The sequence below is a fragment of the Otolemur garnettii genome, unplaced genomic scaffold (genome assembly GCF_000181295.1).
Source record: "Otolemur garnettii isolate 467f Iridium unplaced genomic scaffold, OtoGar3 scaffold00037, whole genome shotgun sequence".
Taxonomy (NCBI): domain Eukaryota; kingdom Metazoa; phylum Chordata; class Mammalia; order Primates; family Galagidae; genus Otolemur; species Otolemur garnettii.
Genome location: NW_003852432.1, coordinates 10,462,860 through 10,482,572, shown reverse-complemented (window position 1 = coordinate 10,482,572; position 19,713 = coordinate 10,462,860). Strand labels below are relative to the sequence as shown.

The 19,713-nt window shown below is 39.3% G+C and overlaps 1 protein-coding gene and 1 pseudogene across 1 annotated transcript in view; one reads left to right on the top strand and one right to left on the bottom strand.

Moving 5' to 3' along the window:
• Positions 1–16,153, top strand: part of CFTR (cystic fibrosis transmembrane conductance regulator) — a 159,538-nt gene extending 143,385 nt beyond the window's left edge. Inside the window, exons 24-27 of the mRNA XM_003789825.2 lie at positions 2,704–2,793; positions 13,895–14,067; positions 14,651–14,756; positions 15,953–16,153. Of these exons, the coding sequence (XP_003789873.1) occupies positions 2,704–2,793; positions 13,895–14,067; positions 14,651–14,756; positions 15,953–16,153 (570 nt within the window). The remainder of the gene's footprint in view (positions 1–2,703; positions 2,794–13,894; positions 14,068–14,650; positions 14,757–15,952) is intronic.
• Positions 16,154–19,011: 2,858 nt separating this feature from the next.
• LOC111725349 lies at positions 19,012–19,140 on the bottom strand (annotated as a pseudogene).
• Between the last annotated feature and the right edge of the window lie 573 nt (positions 19,141–19,713).

Below are 19,713 nucleotides of genomic sequence, written 5' to 3'. Positions count from 1 at the left end.
TGAATCAGAAAGGATGCTGTCACCTGCGTCTCTTGGATGTTAAGTAATCAACCACGATATAGTCTGTCTCAAAACTTTTGTAGTGATCCACGTATATTCTTTGTGAGCCATGACACAACAGCCCTGTATCTTCCCACTTCTCTAAATTACATTGTGTCAGTCACCACAGAAGCCGAATTGCCTTTTTTGTTTTTCATTTTATATCCAGTGCTAAAGCATAAAGCCTTTTGCACTAACCCATGATCAGCTCTAGGAACTCCATGTAGCTCAGCTGTTTCCACTCAGTTGAGCTGAGGAGGCAGCCCCAGCAAAGACCTTACTCATGGGGTGAATAATGGTGCTCTTAGTCTTCCCAGAGTTTCAAGAATTGCTCTTTATGCCATACATGACATTCAATAAAGATCAAATATTTACACACCTAATTTCCTATTAGTGAACAGTTTCTTAAAAGAGAGATAGGGCAACATTGTTGTGATTGATGGTTCCCGGTATACTTTTTGCTACACAATCAGTCTGCCTGTACCAAAATGGCCGAGTCACTTAACTTCTCAGGGACTCAGCTGTTTCATTTGTAAACCAGGGAAAAGGTCTTATGTGACCTCCAAGGACCTTTCAGCTTTAGAGATGAGTTTGTAGAAAATTCAAACAGTTTATAAAACAGAGTTAGACACCCACTGACACTCTAGGAAGCAAGACAGTGCCAGATACTATTTGTAATACAGGAGTGGAATGTCTGATTAATTATATGAAAATGAATTCTAACCAAACCAGTTTGTTCAGTGAATTTTTTTTTAAATTAGGTACTTCATTACCTTATGCTAGACAATCAATTATAAACAAAAGATCTAAAGAATTTCTGAATGGTATCAAATCCATAACACCTAAAACTTGGATATCTGATTTCAACAAACAGCTTTCTTTTATAATTTTTAATATATATCTATTTTAACTAAAATTAATTAATATATGGTATACATAGGGTGACCAGACGTCCCGCTTTTGGCGGGACAGTCCCACTTTTCAACAATTTGTCCTGTGGCGTTTTAAAAAAGTCCTGATTTTTGGAAAGAATGCACGAACGGGCGGGAGAACAAGAAGGGAATATATGGTTTTCAGCTGCCATGTGGCTATTTCGCCAGAATATGAGTTTTATATTATTTTTGTTAATTTTATAATGTTAAACTGTAATAATAAATAATTGCTGAGAAGTGATTATCGAGAACTGCTTATCAAAGTTTGCATTGTTGTCAGGCCCTGCCCTGCCCCATCCCCTGCCCTGTCCCCTCCCTGCCCCCACCCTGCCCCCGCAGCCATGTTGTCCTGCCTTACTGATGTTAAAATCTGGTCACCCTAGGTATACAACATACACTTGATAGGGATTATGAGTAAAGGTTAGACAAACCACTTCCCAAGCAATTATAAAGAACAACCCAAGTTTTAGTGAGTTGCTAGTATAATTCCTTTAAATACTGTAATACTTATAAGCATATGGACCATGTTTTAATAGAATTACATGTGTGCCTGTGTATGTCTGTGTGTGTATGTATGTCTCTGTGTGTGTATACATATACATACAGTATATATATTTACATTTCCCTTCTGAGACATTTTGCCGTGCTGGTGAGGAGCACAGGTTTAGAGACAAATACTCAAATTCCAGTCCCACTTAGTTAAGTGAGCTTGGGCAAGTCACTTAACTTTTTAGACTTCTCTCTGTCTAAGGCAATTTGGGAAAATGATGGTTTCAAGAAATGTAGTTTTACATTCCCCTTGTGGTTGTTATTAACTAAAGGCCAAAGGGGGGGGAAACAAATAAAATATTGTTCTGAACTTTAATATCAAAAATATTTTTAAGTTCATTTATATTAAAAAAGAGAGAACGAAATATATTATTATTATTGGATCATCATTTCCCACAGAAACAGAGTTTTCTTTCAAAACATTTTATAATAATAAAAGGTGATCTAAATAGACAGTGAGGTGGCAAACAAAGTATCTCAGGTAACTGTGCCCGGCTCCTTACCGAGAATTAGACTGTCATTTTTTCCCCTCAGCAGCATCAGTCTCATCTGCTTCCCTTCTGTTACATACATGTATTCTGTTAAACAAATATTTTATTTCTGCTTTTTCATTGATTTCTAAGTTGTGGCTCTTTCTTGTGTCTCTCTGGTCTGATAAGTATAGGTGTGCCTTGGTTTATAGAGGAGATGAATGTATGTGTGGGGAAAAAGTGTAAGTTAAAGCAATTTTAAAATCCCTTACAAAGCTAGGTTTAATGAAGAAATCCAAGGAAAATATATTAACAAACGGGAATTTGTTTTAACAACTTAATTATCACCTATAGACTTACTTTTTTCAACTTTTAAATTTTATATTATATTTGCCTATAGTAAAGGAATATTATTAGGTATAAAAAATTAATTTTCCACAATTTACCATGGTTTTAATTTCTTTATTCTAAAGACATTAGGGTTACAAAAATGCTCACAAGAGGCTTCAAGTGTTGCTATAGAATTGTTTCTTTAAAAAAAGATACAAAGAAAACATGATAAAATATTAAAATTTAAGAAAACTCTAAGTACATGAGTGTTTGGTATATTATTTTAAGATATTTTTCTACTTAAAATATTTCACATTCAATAAAGACAAATATTAAAAGATGTTTAGGTTATTCATGTTTTCTTCTTTGCTTTATTTCTATAGAAAGTGTTTATCTTTTCTGGAACATTTAGAAAAAACTTGGATCCCTATGAACAGTGGAGTGATCAAGAAATATGGAAAGTTGCAGATGAGGTAAGGATGCTAACTGAAATAATTTTGAAAGTGGTATCTCATACCCATGTGAGTGATTGTCATAACAGATCATTTCACACACTTTGTGTGTGCGCATGCACAACTTAAAAACGAAGTATCCCAATACTCCTGGAGACCTACTACTGTTGATTGCACCTATCACCTCCTTATCAGTAGTAAGGCTCCAACTGTCAGGCTCTGTTGTGGTCCATTCAGACTGCTATCAAAATACAAACTTGGGGGCTTATAAATAACAGAAATTTATTTCTTACATTTCTGAAGGTTGGAAAGTCCAGGATTAGTGTGCCAGATGATTTGGTGTCTGATGAGGGCCCATGTACTGGTTTATACATGGCAGCTATTTGCTGTGTTCTCACATAATAGAAAGGGCAAGACCTTTATGGGATCTCTTTTATAATGGCGTTACTCCCATTCATGAAGCATTCATCCTCATGACCTAATTTTCACCCGAAGAGTGAAATCTCTTAATACTGTCACCTTGGGGGGCATCCATACATTTTGGGGGACACAAATATTTAGACCATACATTTCACTTCTGGCCTCCCAAATGCATGTTATTTTCACACAAAAAATACATTTATTCTATATCAATAGCCCCCAAAGTCTTTACTTATTCTAGCATTGACTTAAAAGTCTAAAGTACAAAGTCTCATCTAAATATCACCTAAATCAGATAGAATCACTTGAGACTTAAAATGTGGTTCACTTTTAGTCAAATTGCTTTCTGGTTGTGAATCTATAAAATCAAATACAATATTTTATGTGCCTCCAAAGTAAAATGGTGAGACGGGCATGGGAGAAGCATTTCCATTGCAACAGATAAATGGAAAAGAAGAATGGAGGGATAGTTCCCTTGCAAGTCCAAAACCTTAAGGCTTGAGAATAGTCTTTGCTCTGCCCTCCATGTCCTATGGGTTGGGGGTTTTGCCTTCTGGACACACTGGGACGGATACAAACCCCTATGGACTTGGGCACCTCACCCCAGCAGCATCTCTGTGTGCCCATCCTGTACCCACAGCTCCGGCTTTAACTGCACACTGGTGGTTCTGCTGGTCTGGGATCACAGGAGCAGCCCCGCTTCCATGGCTCCACTGGGCATTGCCCTAGAGAGGACTGTATGTGGTGTCCCAACCATGTGGGGGTTCTCAGCCTGGGCCCTGACTCTCTAGAAATCCTTTGAATTTAGGTGGGAATAGCTCTGCCCCAACAGCTTTACTGAGTGTAGCACACAAGCACTGGGGACTGCCAGAACTGTACCTGGTGGGGCACAGACACATGGCAATGGAGTGTGAGGAACAAAGTCTGAGAAGTGAGGTGGCACAGTGCAGCTGCAGCCCCTCCTTTGAATACTTTCTGTTCTCCAGCCCCTATCACTCTGGACCTGTGATGGGAGAGGCAGCCTAGAAAAACTTCAAAATGACTTTGGGGTCATTCTTCCATTGTCTTGGACTATAGGTCCTGACATCTGTTTAGAGGTCTGACTAATTTTCCCATTGTCTGGATAAAAAACTGGTAGCTTCTGTTGAGATGGCGGCATAATCTCCTTATGACATTTGGCCACACCCTGCATGTTCTCTCCTGATCAAGACTTCTCATTTTTTACAATATGGATAGGCTGAGGAAATGTTTAACTTCTGCTTTTATTTTGGATCAACAATTCCATCTTTAAGTCATTTCTCATCTCACATTTTGCTATAATCAGTCAAGAGAAACCAAGTTACTCCTTCTACATTTGGGTTACGTGTTTCCTCAGCCAAAAATCAATTTTGTTGGTCACGAGCCTTAACTTTCACAAAACACTAAGATATGAATAGAATTCAGCCAAGTTCGTTTCCACGTTATGATAAGGATGGTCTTTCATTCATTGTCCAATAATATGTTCCTCATTTCTGTATGAAACCTCATCAGAATGGCTTTTAGCATCCATATTTCTAGCAATGTTCTGCTCATAACCACTTAAGCATTCTCTGAGAGGACTGTGGTGTTCTCTCTAGCTCTCCACTCCTTCTGAGCCCTCACCATAAGAACCTTTAACAATCTGTTCATGGCAATATAGGATTTTCCTAGCATGCATTTCAAAACTATTACAGCCTCTACCCATTACCCAGTTCCAAAGCTGCTTCCACATTTTGGGGTATGGTTATAGCAGCATCCTACATCTAGTACCAATCTTCTGTCTTAGATTGGGTAGCTACCTCAACACACCATAGACTGGATGGCTTATGAAAAATCCAAAAATTGGCTCAGCACCTGTGGCTCAAGTGGCTAAGGTGCCAGCCATATACACCTAAGGTGGCAGGTTCGAATCCAGCCCAGGCCTGCCAAACAACAATGATGGCTGCAACCAAAAAACATCCAGGCGTTGTGGTGAGCACCTGTGGTCCCAGCTATTTGGGAGGCAGAGGCAGGAGACTCGCTTGAGCCCAGGAATTGGAGGTTGCTATGAGCTGTGATGCTACGGCACTCTACCCAGGGGAATAGCTTGAGGCTCTGTCTCAAAAAAAAAAAAAAAAAAAACAACCCAAAATTTATTTCTCTCAGTTATAGAGGCTGGGAAATCCAAGATCAAGGTGCTGGCAGATTTCATGTCTGATGAGGGCCTCATTCCTCATAGACAGCTGTGTTTTCCTTGTGATCAAGTTATCTCTGGGGTCTCTTTCATAAGGATACTGATCAAAATCATGGGTTTAGCATGGAGCTCTCATGACCTAACACATTCCAAAAGGCTCTGCCCCCTAGTGCCATCACCTTAGTGGTTAGGATTTCAACATATGAATTTGGGGGGGGGGGGAACACCAGTATTCAATCTACAGAAGATTCCATAGATAGTGTTACTTTGGACTTCCCTACAATTTGCACCAGTGAGATGTGAATTATGAAAGACCCAGGCAAGGCAGTACACTGATGTTTATCCCTGATAGAAGCAATCACCTCTGCATATTTATGCTTCTCCTCCCTGCCTGGATTCTGAAGCTCTACCAGCTCCAGTTGAATTGTTCAGTTTGACATGTTATACTTTTCTAGGAAGTATAGGTTTAGCACATGGGGATGATGCTTATTCTAGAGAACCCACAAACTACTATAGTCTTCTTTGGAAGTCATCAGGAGTCATCTGCCAGTGGGGATGTGGCTGTGGCTGTGGCTGCTGTCAGGGAAAATGCCACATGACCTAGATGAGGTGTACACCATCCTTTAAAGCCATCAGAACACCAGATAGGAAATATGGGGTTTAAAGTGGACTCAAAATTCCTGAACAATACTCTGTTTATCCAACCAGTAGTTAATTTTAATTGAAAGCATTATATAGAAGAATTTGGTGGGAGGAGAGCTGGAGTGAAATTTGTTCTTCTCTTAGCAGAATACCCTTGCTGTAAACTTTTAATTCTTAAAATAGAGGTATTATATTAAAGAAAAAGGAACACAAATTTTTCCATGCCATTAAACTTGAGGTTTAAGTTCAAACCTCTGGATGGTGGCAGAATAGAATCATGGGAACTAAGAATGGTAGACTCAAAGGTCTCCTTAGGGAACAACTTTGTTCCTTGTGTTTGGTCCTTGTATTCCAATTTGTGTTTGTCCCACATGTTGTTCCCTCTCTGCCTCCCTTCAGAGTGGACCTTGCCAGCAGCTTTGAAATGCCTGGGAGTGTTAAACACTTACCCGCTGAGTGCTCAACCTTAACTTGCCCCTAATAAAATGCACTTAGATTAACCGTTTTCATTATCAAAGTTTCCTTATTACCCAACAAACACAGGAGTTTTAAAGAAAACATTAACTAAATTGCAAATAACACTTTTTAAGATCTTTGATGTGACTTCAGAGAGTGAACTATAGGAACACAATGCAGTGGGGCAGAAACTTGGGAAGGAAGACATTAGCGATTATAAAAATGTGCAAGTATTGCCAAGTCACCATAAAATGTATGGGAAAGCAGTATCATAAAAATAATTTAAAAGTTTAGGACATGTGGTTATGATTTTAGAGGCCAGTGCAGTGCAAACATTTTACCTGTTTATATTTGCATCTGTCCAGTACATGTTTAAATCTTTTTACTGATCTTTGTTTTAGTAATTTACTGCTCACAAGCAAAGATGATGCCTCTGTCCTAACTTTAGTGTCATGGGTTCTGTAGTTAGTAAGGCTAAGGTTTGGTTTAAGAGGCCCGAAAACAGCATAAAAGCAAGCAAACAGGCAACAGCCTAGGGAAGCAGAAAAGGCATCTGGGCTTAAAAATCACAAGGACAAGGCTTTAGTACCATATGGTTGATCATATAATTTATCCAAACAGTATTTTCAGGTGTGTCAAATTCTAAACTGGACAGGACACTAGGACAGAGGGTATAATCAGGAATGTCCAGGGCCAGCCAGGATGTATGTCATCTCACTTCTCTGTAACTTTGGTGTGACTGGTACATGAAGAGAGAAACTGAGTAATGACAAGCAAACTCCTGACTCTTCTCCCAGTGGCACCTCCTGTGTAATTCCCCATTCTCCCGAGTGGAAATCAACAATACAGATGATGACAATGCCAGGCCAAGAGACCCTTTATTCCTAGCTTGGACTTGGGGCCAAAATCCAGTGTGGAAACTTATCCTTGCTGATCTGGACTGCATTTTACGAAACCGTGTGGAGTCTTGCTTAGTTACTCATTTGGAGGCTTATAACCAAAGCTGGTCCAAACAGCCGTCTCTCCCTTTCTGCCTAGGTTCATGTTGGCACTCTGTGCCTTATCATTCCATGGAAGAATTTAAAGCAAATTGAAGAGAGGGAAAGAGGCTTTTTGTCTAAGACCGAGGCAACTCATGCCCAGATAGCCTCTCTCCAGGAGCAGTGCCAAACTGACTTTACTTGCTGTGTAGGCCAAAGAGAATCTCAAAAGAGACTGAATTTCATGGAAAAAAAATAGATCCCTAGATTCGTGGCCTAATAAGTTGGTAGGGTTGTTGTAGCTTTTTAGGTCTATATGTAAACCTTTGTCTGGTCTTCACCTGGCCAATCCTTAAATGTTGTTGTTTTACAGAATTCTATTTTTTCCCCTCACTTTACTTAGTTTCCCTGGGGAATTTTATGTATTCTCTTGGCTTTAACCAATACCAGCATGTGAATGACTCCCAATTCTTCCCACTCCCAGAGCTCCCTCTGTCGTATCTCAGCATATGGAAAGCACTTTATGTTGATAAGCGAGTTTTTTACCTGCCCTAACCCTGGCACACCTGTCCTGTATTCCAAATTCTAGCATCACCACCCTCCAGTTACCCAAAGCCAAGATGTAAGACTCATTCCTGACTCCAATTTCCCTTTTTTTTATTACATTATAGCTGTGTACTTTAATGCATTTATGGGGTACAATGTGCTGTTTTTATACACAATTTAAAATACTTTTGTCAAACTGGTTACCATAGCCTTTACTGCACTTTCTTAATTATTATGTTAAGACATTTATACTTTACATTTAGTAGATTTGACGTGTACCCTTGTATAATGCATTATAGGTGTGGTCAGTTCCCATGTATCAAAACCCTGAAAATATCTAGACTACCATGGGTGCCAAAAAAAAGTACACTCACTTTTAAGAAAGAAGAAAACTGTATTAAAATTATAATATTCAGGTCATGTTTGACTTCTGAAATTACAAGTGACTTGTATTCATCTTTTGTTATCAGTATATTTTGAGCACATATTACAATTTTAATGCAGGTTTTCCTTTCTTAATAGGTATATATGTATTTTTGTGGCACCCTCTGTAGAGTCGCTTTTCTTTATTCCCACCTGACACCACTACTATCATAAGAACTTTTGAAATAGGTTCTTGGCCAGTTTCCCTCATTGGCTCTCTGTAGTTCACTCTGCTCTTTGGGGCTTTAGGGATCGTTCTAAACTCCTCCTCTGCCCATTTGTTTCTTCCCTTCCTGTGACTCCTCATAGCCTATTGACCAGGTCCATATTGCTGGAGGTGTCCTGGGCTCCTTCGTGATTCTGTCCTTCTCTGCCTGTCTAAACTCACTCTCCACTTCCCACATGGCTCGTGTTCAGCAATACAGAACTTTGGTTTCTCTAAAGCACCCTGTTGTCCAGCATTCTCTGTACCTTGCAAACTCTCCCTTCACGCTCTGCCCCTGTGCATGATTCAGGCCTCCCCTTACACATCACTCCTCAGAAACCTGTGTGCCGCTCCAGGGTGAAGGGAGGAGGCTGTGTTGAGGTCGACTAGAACCTACCCCTTTCATAGCATTTCTCACCCTGGCTAGAGATTTACCCCTTAACTTGTCCAGGTCCCCCACTGGATTAGAAGTGCCTTGAGGTCAGGGATCATGTCCTGTTCACTGTAGGATTTCCAGTGCCTAGAATGGTGTTGGGCATGTGGATTGTGTTCAGTAAGTTTGATTAAATGAGTGAATACAGGATTCTTTCATTTTGTGTGTACTGTATCATGAAAACAGCTTTATGGTTGTACACAGCAGGTACCACCATCCTCATTTCAGTCACGGGGATATCGAGCCTTGAGAAGTCCGAGGACCTTGGCTGGGATTGCTGGCAGGGGCAGGAATAGTGCTACATACCTCCCCTGACCTCTGGTTCACAGGCTCCTTCAGCCCATGAGCATTGTCTGTAATCTAAGGACCACGTCTGTTGGTTTTAGACTGAAGGCTTTTTTGGTAATTATTTGCTATTTAGAATATTTACAGCATAGTTTCCATCCATATGCGTTGATAGGTAAGTAATTTTAGAGAGTGAAAAACCTGCAGGGTAGCAGAAGGAGTATCAAAGGAGTTGACGGTGTCTATTTTTATAACTGCCCTTAATGGACTATTCAGACACACTGCCTTTCTGATTTTTTTCATGTTTCCTTGTCACAAGAGCAAATTCTTGCTCTATAATAACATTCCAGAGTACAGCAATAGCGAAAGTCAACATTTTGAATTATATGCCTGGTCCATTACGGACTGCTGGACTTTTTTTTTAGTTTAATATATTATAAAACAAAATTTATTCTCTCTTCACAGCAATTTGGAAGGTACAAATTATTAGCTCAGCAGCATAAAGCTGGCAATTCTTTTGTCCCAAAGTTCTTTTTACCCACACACTGTTGATGTGTTTATTTATTTATATTTAATGCTATTATTTATATATTTTTATTTTTAATCCATTGCAAAACAGGTTATGATAGTATTAATATTATATTGGGAATATGTGTGTGTATATATATTTTAAAGGATTCAGCAGCTAAAGATAACTAAAGTGGATGATTGCCACAGCAATCTCCATTTCAGTCTTTTTCCCCCAAAGTGCTTACCTCTTTGAACAGTAATTTCCCATTTGTTATTTTTCTCATCTGTACTGTCATTTCCTTCAAGGCAGAACCTAGCGTCTTTCACCTTCGAGTCCCTGGGCCTCTCATAGTACCTAGAATTTAATAAACTCTCATTAAGGGCCTATTGAAGGAATATATGACTAAGCAGTCATTTACAATCAGATTGTCAGCAGGCAAATTTAAGCCATTTTTATCAGCATATACAGTCAGTAACGGTAACTTGGTATCTTTTCCAAAATAGTTACTAGTCTGTCTTGTTTCCTATTGCTTCTACAAAGCTTGTTCCAATGTCTGGCAGAAAATAGGTATTTAATAAATTTGTTAAATATCCAAAATTTAAAGTTACATTGACTTATGTTGACCTCTCTCTACTGAACATTATTCTAAGAGATTTTTTTTTCACTGATTCATAGTAAATAAAGCAATGCGGTAGGAATATTGCAGAATACCCCTAATACCTGATCAGTCTCACTGTCATTCATTTTCAAGATTCTGTTCTCTAAATATTGACAGTGGTATTTATATTTAAATATTTAATTATTTACTCCTAAAAAAGCATCTCATCTGGGGAAAAATACTTTGTTTAGTTCTTTACCATAGGGAAGTGTGAATATAATACAGTAAAGTAGATTTCATACTATTACCTTAAAAAATTATTTATTGTATGACGGCTATGACTCTAGAAGAAGAATACTGCATCCTGACCAAAATTTCAGTCCTGTTACTGCAGTACTCTTCACTAATTACTTCCGTTACTGCAGTACTCTCTACTAATTACTTCCATGGGTAACTTGTGAAGGGAAAATCTTACTCACTGTGTTGTGACAGGAGGGTGTTTCAGTGACCAAGCCCATGTCCTTGGGATGTAGTGGGTGCTCACCACGTGCCATACTGTGTGGCAGCCTATTTGTACAAATTATCTTGGCAACCCTCCTAATAATCCTTTCAAACCAATGACATTATTTTCTCCATTTTTACATGTGAGCTAAATGAGACTTACAACAGCACACCTTACATCATCAGCAAATGAGCAATCGTGTGCAGATTCAAAGCCAATTCTGTTTCGTTTCAGACCTCCAATCTTATCCAGTAATTTTCTTGATAGTTAATTTGGCTTTTTAAAAAATCTTATAAAGAGTAAGGCTTATAAAGAGTGGACTGACATCCGTATCAGTGTTAGAGAACCACTAATTTTACAGTTTTTTTGGGGGGGGGTATTTTATAGAATCTTGATAACTCACAGGTGAAGTGATAAGTCTTAGATCACATCCTATAATGGCAGAGCTAAAACCAACACTCATTCATTCATCCTTATGTTTTGATTCTTTCAGCATTCATCAAAACTCTTTTGTTTGGCCACCAACATTCTAGGGGCTCAGTACATATTTGATGAATGAATGAATGAATGACTATATTGAGGCTGACAGTGCTGTGCCCCCAGCATTAGCACTGTACTGGGGGGTACAGCTAAAGAGCATGTCTTTACCCCCAAGAAGCTTAACAAGGAAAGTTGCACAAATACTGCCATCTTTAGGGGGCTGGCTGCCCTGAGGGCTAATCAAGGATATTCTGAAGGATATTCCAGGCCAAACATTGGCACAAATTTGCGAACATCAAGGTGCTTAGGGAACTACACACTGTTAGGGACCGCTGGGAATAAGAGTGGAGAGGGCTCCATTCTGAACACTACGTAGTACCACGTGAGAGAGTTAAAGCAGTGATTCTCAACCTGTGAGTCGTGACCCACAGGAACTGTATTAAAAGGTTGTGGCTTTAGGAAGATTGAGAACCACTGGTTTAGAGTGTATTCCATCAGGAGGAGAACTACCATTGGATTTAAAACAGAGAAATGATATGGTCAAACCTGCATTTTAGGAAGTTCCCTGGGGTATTTGTGTGGTAGATTGACAATTTGACCATTTGGGATTTGTAGGGTGCTGCATAAGGGATGATGATGCCTGGACTAGGGTCACTGTCATGGAATTGGCAAGGATTTAAGAAGTCATTAGAGTATGAGGCTGATTTGTGAATCAGAAGTGGCCATCAATACCCAGAAAATGACTGGGGGGAGACCTGAGAAAGGTGGGGGTGGAGAGGGCTAATATTCAAGGGATGGGAAAAGGGAGAAGTGCCCAGACATAATAGGAAGATATGGTCACAGAGTGTGTGGTTTCGTATAAGCCAAGGAACAGAAGATTTAAGAAAAATAAATTTGTGGTGGGAGGCAGTAGAGACAACAGATGCACAGTAGCTGTTGGAGATTTCCATATGACAAAATGGGCAGATGTTGATAATAACTAAAGAAGGACTGAGAAGCAAGCGAGGGGGGTTGTTTCTGTTTTAAGAAGGGAGAGACCATAGAAGAGTCACAGGCTGAGACAATCAAAAGCAAGAAGTTGAAGACAGAGAGACACAGGTCCTCTAACTCCCTGCCCAGGGTTCTTTTTTTTTTTTGCAGTTTTTGGCCGGGGCCAGGTTTGAACTCGCCACCTTTTTCAGCTACTTGCACCCCTAAGTAGTTTTATGTTTGAGTCTTCAGGAATCATCAATGTAATTTTAATTGTCTAGTTAATGGGTTTACATGCCCTACCATCTGAGAAACCATTTTCAAGTTCCCACAAAGTGATACGACTTTTAAAAAGAACAAGTCAAGGTTGGGAATATCATCTCTAATATACAGTGGCACACAGTTAACTTCTGAACAAAGACAGTGATGTGAGCCATTTCTGCATTTATCTGTGAAAGCATGAGATTCTTTCTTAAGACCATTATGTCATTCTGCCTATATTATAGCTAGGTGGGAGCACATCTTACCTCCCCATACGAAATCCCAGACTCCTCAAGGGCAGGACACCCTCAGCTATCCATCTGTTTAGCTCTCATATACTCAGCAGCACTAGGCAATAAATAAATAAATAAACATTTTTAATGCACATTTATTTGAATAATTGGTAACAGCTAAGACTTCAATGAAATGTCTTATTTTGATAGAATGGTTTCTATATCTCATTTGAATTTTCAAAATTTTTTTCAGTATACAGTTTAAAAAAACAAGCCGTTGACAACCCTCATATTCTACCCTCATATGTGGTCATATCTAAGAGCCTTTAAAACCTCTATAATATTACCATTATTTTAACTTCAGTTCCTTTTAACATCATAGTTTTATCAATGTGTTACAGTCACTTTTTATGAATTCAGGAGATGAGTAATTCTAAAAAGTCCCCAGCGGATATTTTTGTGGTGTCTTTCAGCCTCTGTTCCGACAGGGGAGAGGAGAGCGGGCAGTGGGAAGAAGGTTTTGCCTCCATGCTTTATGCTGCACTCAATCTTCTGCTGTCTATGGAGGGTGCTATAATGGAGGGAATTACTGCCTTCCATACATATTATCTTTTCCAGCATGCATTCAGTCATGTGGTCATTATCATTATTTATGTACCCTGAGCCTGGTGGGAGTCAGGTACCGTTTATCATCTCCTTCATGCCTACTGGGACACCTGGCACATGACAGGCACTTGTTGAATGTTCCCCGAAGTATGAAGTACACAGATGAAACAAGTCATAGACTGAGTGTTAGAACTGCCAGGATTATAAATAGAATTTTGCTCAATCAAATTCAAATAGTAGGAGCTGGGGGAGGGGTGGTAGGAAAATTTAAGCTTTCAGAACTGTTTATTTTTAGAATGTCAACCTCTTGAGTGTTTTTAACTCTTTGGTATTTGAACTCTCTAACCAAAGTATTTTACCTCTCTTTTCTTTTTCCTGCAGGTTGGACTCAGATCCGTGATAGAACAGTTTCCTGGGAAGCTCGATTTTGTCCTTGTGGACGGAGGCTATGTTTTAAGCCATGGCCACAAGCAGCTGATGTGCCTGGCCAGATCTGTTCTCAGTAAGGCAAAGATCTTACTGCTTGATGAACCCAGTGCTCATTTGGATCCAATGTGAGTTTCAGAAATCCCATTACTTAACAGTACAGTGGGAGCAGAATCATTGAAACCCACTGCACGGAGACTGTCATGTCTGCAAGTGGGGGACTCGATATAATTGCCCAGTAGAAATGTCACTATGGGACATGAACCCAAATGCTTATTTCCATGTGTAAGAGCCCTGTGTGCTCTTCTGAGTAAGGCTGGAATTTCACACAAATTCTTTCCCCTTGTCAACACACGATGAAATATTTACATACATGGGCATAATCTGATCCTTAGGATGCTTCCTTACAGCCCATTAACACCATAAGCATATTTCTAAGACAAACTAAAGAACTCCTGGTGATTCTACCTAATGGAAAGTATACTTACTTATGAAATTTTCTTCAAAATATTTGTCTTATTTATTTATGAATATTTAGAATCTACTCCATGGTGAGAGAGTAGAGTAGATTGTGTCTAACCATGTATCATCATTATGTTAAAAGAAAGAAGTGAAGAATTAAATTAATAGAACAATGGGCACGTTATCAAGGGTAAAGCGAGATTATTCATGTTTTCTGTTGTTATGTATGTTTTCTCCTTTCTCTTTTAGAACATACCAGATAATTAGAAGAACTCTAAAACAAGCATTTGCTGACTGCACAGTAATCCTTTGTGAACACAGGATAGAAGCAATGTTGGAATGTCAACGGTTTTTAGTGAGTCTTTGTAAATTTGCTTAAGAACTCCTTTCCCTTGTATTCACTGATAACAATCTCGCATGTGATAGTTCCTTCAAACTGTAGCAGTGTACAAGTTCTTCCTGAAAACACGTGTCATGTAGCCATCTAGCTTTGCTCTAATAGCTGCACAGGTTTCTCATTTTGATTTGAGCTACAAGGTGAAATTAAAATGCCATAAATCTCAAATGGTAGCATATGGCTAAGTTACAGTAACAAATAGGATATCTATACTATTTGAACCCTTTATTTGGGGACGAAGTCACAAAAAATACTGTTTTTTAAAAAGTCCCTCTGTTTTTTTTTCAATATTTCGATAGCTTAATCTCCCTTGGAAAGGGTCCAGGCCAGGCCAGATTGTCTTATCCTCTGATTTATGGTTTTAATGTGCTTTTAATTTTTCTAGTCATTATTTGAAGCTCAGGTTAGTACCTGTCTCAACCACCTAATTGTACTTTCAAAATGGTCAGATTTCTTCAAGTAATGTTTTATAAATTCCCTCTGGTTTAGTCACAAGGAAGTTCTGAGGATGATGTATTGTCATTTCTGAGAAGGCTTTTGAGCCTCCTGGAGGTAAATGCTTTCCTTACTGAAGGATTGTAATTACCACTATCATTACTAAGCTTTAAGCAACAAATTAGGGGACAGACTCATGGCCTCTTGCCGGTAGTTCAGGAAGATGGGTAAACCCCTCTATCCTCTGACTTTGGTTTTGCTCAACCTCAGCATGTAAAAGGCATATTAAACTCAGGCACATCCTGACCAAGTTGGAATTGATAAGCTTGTTGAAGCAGTTCAACTTCTATGGTGCTGTGGACTCATTGTTTAGGTAATATATAAGGAATCTTACATAAATGATTTTTGTTTTCAAAGCACCTCTCAGTTCCTCTAAAGTTCCCTAAAGAAACACATTGTCTGGTACTATACTAATTAAAAAAAAAAAATCTTTCTGCCAGTAAGTAGAAAATTACAGCTAATTTCACAGATGGTAGAACTTCCTTAGAGCAAAAGGATGCAGCAGTCCAATGGGACAGACCCGACTGTGCAAATTGCAGAGCTCTGGACACTGTGCATTCTTTTGGCCTTTATTTTTCCTTTGAACCTATGCCAGTTTCTGTCCCTGCTCTGGTGTGACCTGCCTTCTGTCCCAGATCTCACTAACGACACTTCCCTAGGTCATAGAAGAGAACAAAGTGCGGCAGTACGACTCCATCCAGAAACTGCTGAGCGAGAAGAGCCTCTTCCGACAGGCCATCAGCCCCTCAGACAGGATGAAGCTCTTCCCCCGCCGGAACTCCAGCAAGCACAAGTCGCGATCCCCAATCACTGCCCTGAAAGAGGAGACAGAAGAAGAGGTGCAAGAGACCAGGCTGTAGGGAGCAGCATGAATGTTGCATGGGACATTGGCTGTGGCGTCAGAGAAGGAACAGTAGCCTCTGCCTCAGAAAACAAGGATGAGTGGTGTCTAAAAAGAAAAAACAAGGAAACAATTTGGTAGGAAGAATTGAGGACATTGAGGACGTTCTGATGGGATAAATGGCTTTCTGGCAATGGCTGAGTGAATGTGAAAGGTACTTCAAGTCCTTGAAGATTTACTACTTCTGTTTTGCAAATCAGATTTTCCTGAAAACCCTTGACCTTTGGTCCTAGTTGGAAAGGCAGCTATAAATGTTAATCAGCTTAGTTGTTCAGTTTATTGTTTAGCGAAACTTGTTAATTTGTAGTATCGGAGAACTAAAATCATGCTACATACTACTTAGAGTTATAATTAAAATAATGGTAACTGGGCCCATTAGCATAAACCTTTATATAAATTTATATCCCTTTCCTCTGCTCTCCCAGAGATATTTAGAAACACAGCTATATTTTCTGTTAGACATTCTGACTGTCTTGTTTCCAAGCAAGTATTAGAATCACAAGACAGCCCATCAAAATACGCCACATTCACTATCTAGTGATCAGTCAGGAAAGAGAACCTCTAGGTCCTGGGTCAGGACCATCCAGCTCTAGCAAAAATCTGAATAATTCAGATAATCAGAGTACACCCCTTCCCTGGGAAAGGGGCTGGTACAGTCTCAGAAAGGGAACAGGATAGCTTACTTGATGTGGATGGCGACATGCCTTTCCCCAGCCTCCTGAATGTAACAAGCTCCTAAGACCCCTGACTGGAAGACGGCTGGAAAAGTGTTACTGCAGATTGGTGCAGGTAACCCTTGGTACCACAGACGCCCCCAGTAGATGCACTTGAAACCCAAGCATCTGGCACCGGGCGGTGGCAGTGGTGTGTTTTGAGGCTGGCTAGTCGTGCTTCATACTGTCTACGCTGTGTGGGGAGAGGATGGGAGACACCCTGACGAGAGTCGATCATGAATTAGTTTTATATGCTTCTGTTGTATAATTTTGTAATGCAAAATAATTTTCTCTAGGAAATATTTATTTTAACAATGTTTCAAACTCATATGAAAATTCTGTATTTTAAGAATGATTATATTATGAATTATATTTGTATAAAAGAATTTTTATATTTGAAAAGTTGACTTTTTATGGTACTACCTATTTTTATGATATACATTGTATGATGTTAAAACTGGGGGGGGGGGGTTAAAGAACCTAGGGTGATACTGATCAGGAGCCATGAATCACCTTTGTGCTGTAGAGAAGCGCTGGGGCTGATGAAGATGTTGGGCACAGCTGTATGAGTCCTGGCCAGCCCATAGGTTTCCTCTTAGATGCCATTCTGAAGAAGATGGCACCACAAGTCTCACGGCTCCCCTGGAGGACACACTGCCTTCCCAACGCCAAACTTAACCCCTAAAAAGATTGCATTATATTTATTACTGTAAGAAAATATCACATCAATAAAATCCATAGATTTGTTTGAAACAGCTGTTTCAGATCTGTTAATTAGTCATTTCTCTTCAATCTCTTACCTCACTATCTAAGCTTCATGGAACACAAAACTTGAATCTTTCAGATGTTGCCTCTTTGAGAATCCCACATGAATTAGAGCACACATTTTAAAATTATCTCTTTTAGCTGTGGTAAAAAGTATATATTTAACATAAAATTTAGCATTTTAAGTATAGTTCAGTGGTGTGATATAATTCATATTGTGCAACCATCACCACCATCCACTGACAGAAATGTTTTTCATCTTGCAAAATGAAAATTCTTTAAGTGTTAGACAGTTACTCCCCATTGCCCGCCAATCCCTACCAACCACCGTTCAATATTCTGTCTTTATGATTTTCACCATTCCGAGGACACAGCAGGAGAAGAATCATACGGTATTTATCATTTTGTGATTAGTTCCCTTCACTGAGCGTACTGTCTTTAAGGCTCATCTCAACCTTTTCCTCCTTTTTAAGGCTTAATGATATTCATTATCCACAAGGGCTATGTTCCAAGACTCTCCCGGTGGATGACGGAAACCTCAGTTACTACTGAATCCTGTGTATATACTCTGTGTCTTTTCTACACATACATATCAACAATAATGTTGAATTTGTAAGTTAGGCACAGTAAAAGGTTGATAATAATAACTAGTAAAATAATCGATGATAATAATATACTGTAATGAAAGATGTGTGAATGTGATTTCTCTCTCAAACTATCTTACTGTGCTGTACCACAGATAACTGAAACTGCAGAAAGCAGAACTGGGGATGAGGGGGACTAGTGTAAGAAACTTACCACATTTTGCTTGCCCATTCATCTGTTGATGGACACAGGTTGTTCCCACACTTTGAACATGGTGAATAATGCTTCCGTGAATATGGGCATTCAGATAACTCTTCATGTCCCTCCTTTCATGACTTAGAGCACTTTGAAGTTATTTTTGTTTTAAAATAAAGTTGTAGAACACTCTGCATATATATATCTTTTTTACTGCAAGTGTCCATGTGTTTTTTGAAAGCTTATTCAAATAGTGGTAGGTATTTGATAGTTCTTAATAAGTTAAAAAATACTCCTCAAGGAAAATACTATTTCTCCACCAAACCCTGGCTGCTTTTCCTTGTCCAAACCTCTGTTTTTAATCGGGAAGGCTTCTTTGGTTCTTTTATCGTGTGGAGCTTCATGAACAATGCAGCTGCTGGTAGGCGGTGGGCAGATAGTAGATCCCTACTGAATTCCAGACACTCCAAGCCCTGTGTTCTCTTGCTTTGAGAGGCTTGTTGTCGCACATGGCCCCAAAGGACAATCTCGGAGCATACTTTATTCTTTTTTTCCTTCATGTCAGATGGGTAACGTGCCGATGTTGTAACAAGATTTGCGGGAGTCACATTTCACTCGTGCGCATGAAAACCCAATCATCAGGGCATACGTTATTCTAATTCTTCTTCTTTTTTAATTTCTAAAAGCTAAGCAAAATGTACAGAAAATTCTCATATATCCCGTGTCTCTACACATGCATAGCCTCCCCTGCTATCCGCACTTCATCAGAGTGGTACCTCATAACCAATGAACCTACACTGACGCATCATTACCCACCAAAGACAGTAGTTTACAGTAGGGTTTATTCTTGGTGGTGTACTTTTTATGGGTTTTCATAAATATATACCAACAGTGTGTCCATTATTACAGAGCCACACAGAGTAGTCTCACTGCCCTAAAAATATGCCACCCTCTGCCTGTTCACCCTCCTCCTCCTCTAACTTTTGACAACCACAGATCTTACTACTTTCCCCATAGTTTTGCCTTTTCTACAATATATTTCGTTGGGATCTTGCTATATAGGGCCTTTTTAGATTGGCTTCCTTCACTGGTAATATGCTTTTAAAGTTCCTTCATGCCTTTGCATGGCTTCACAACTCATTAGTTTTAGTGCTGAATAAAATCCATTGTCTGGATGTCCCATAGTTTATCTACTCACCTACTGAAGGACATCTTGGTTGCTTCAACATTTTGGCACTTTTGAATAAAGCTGCTAAAACAT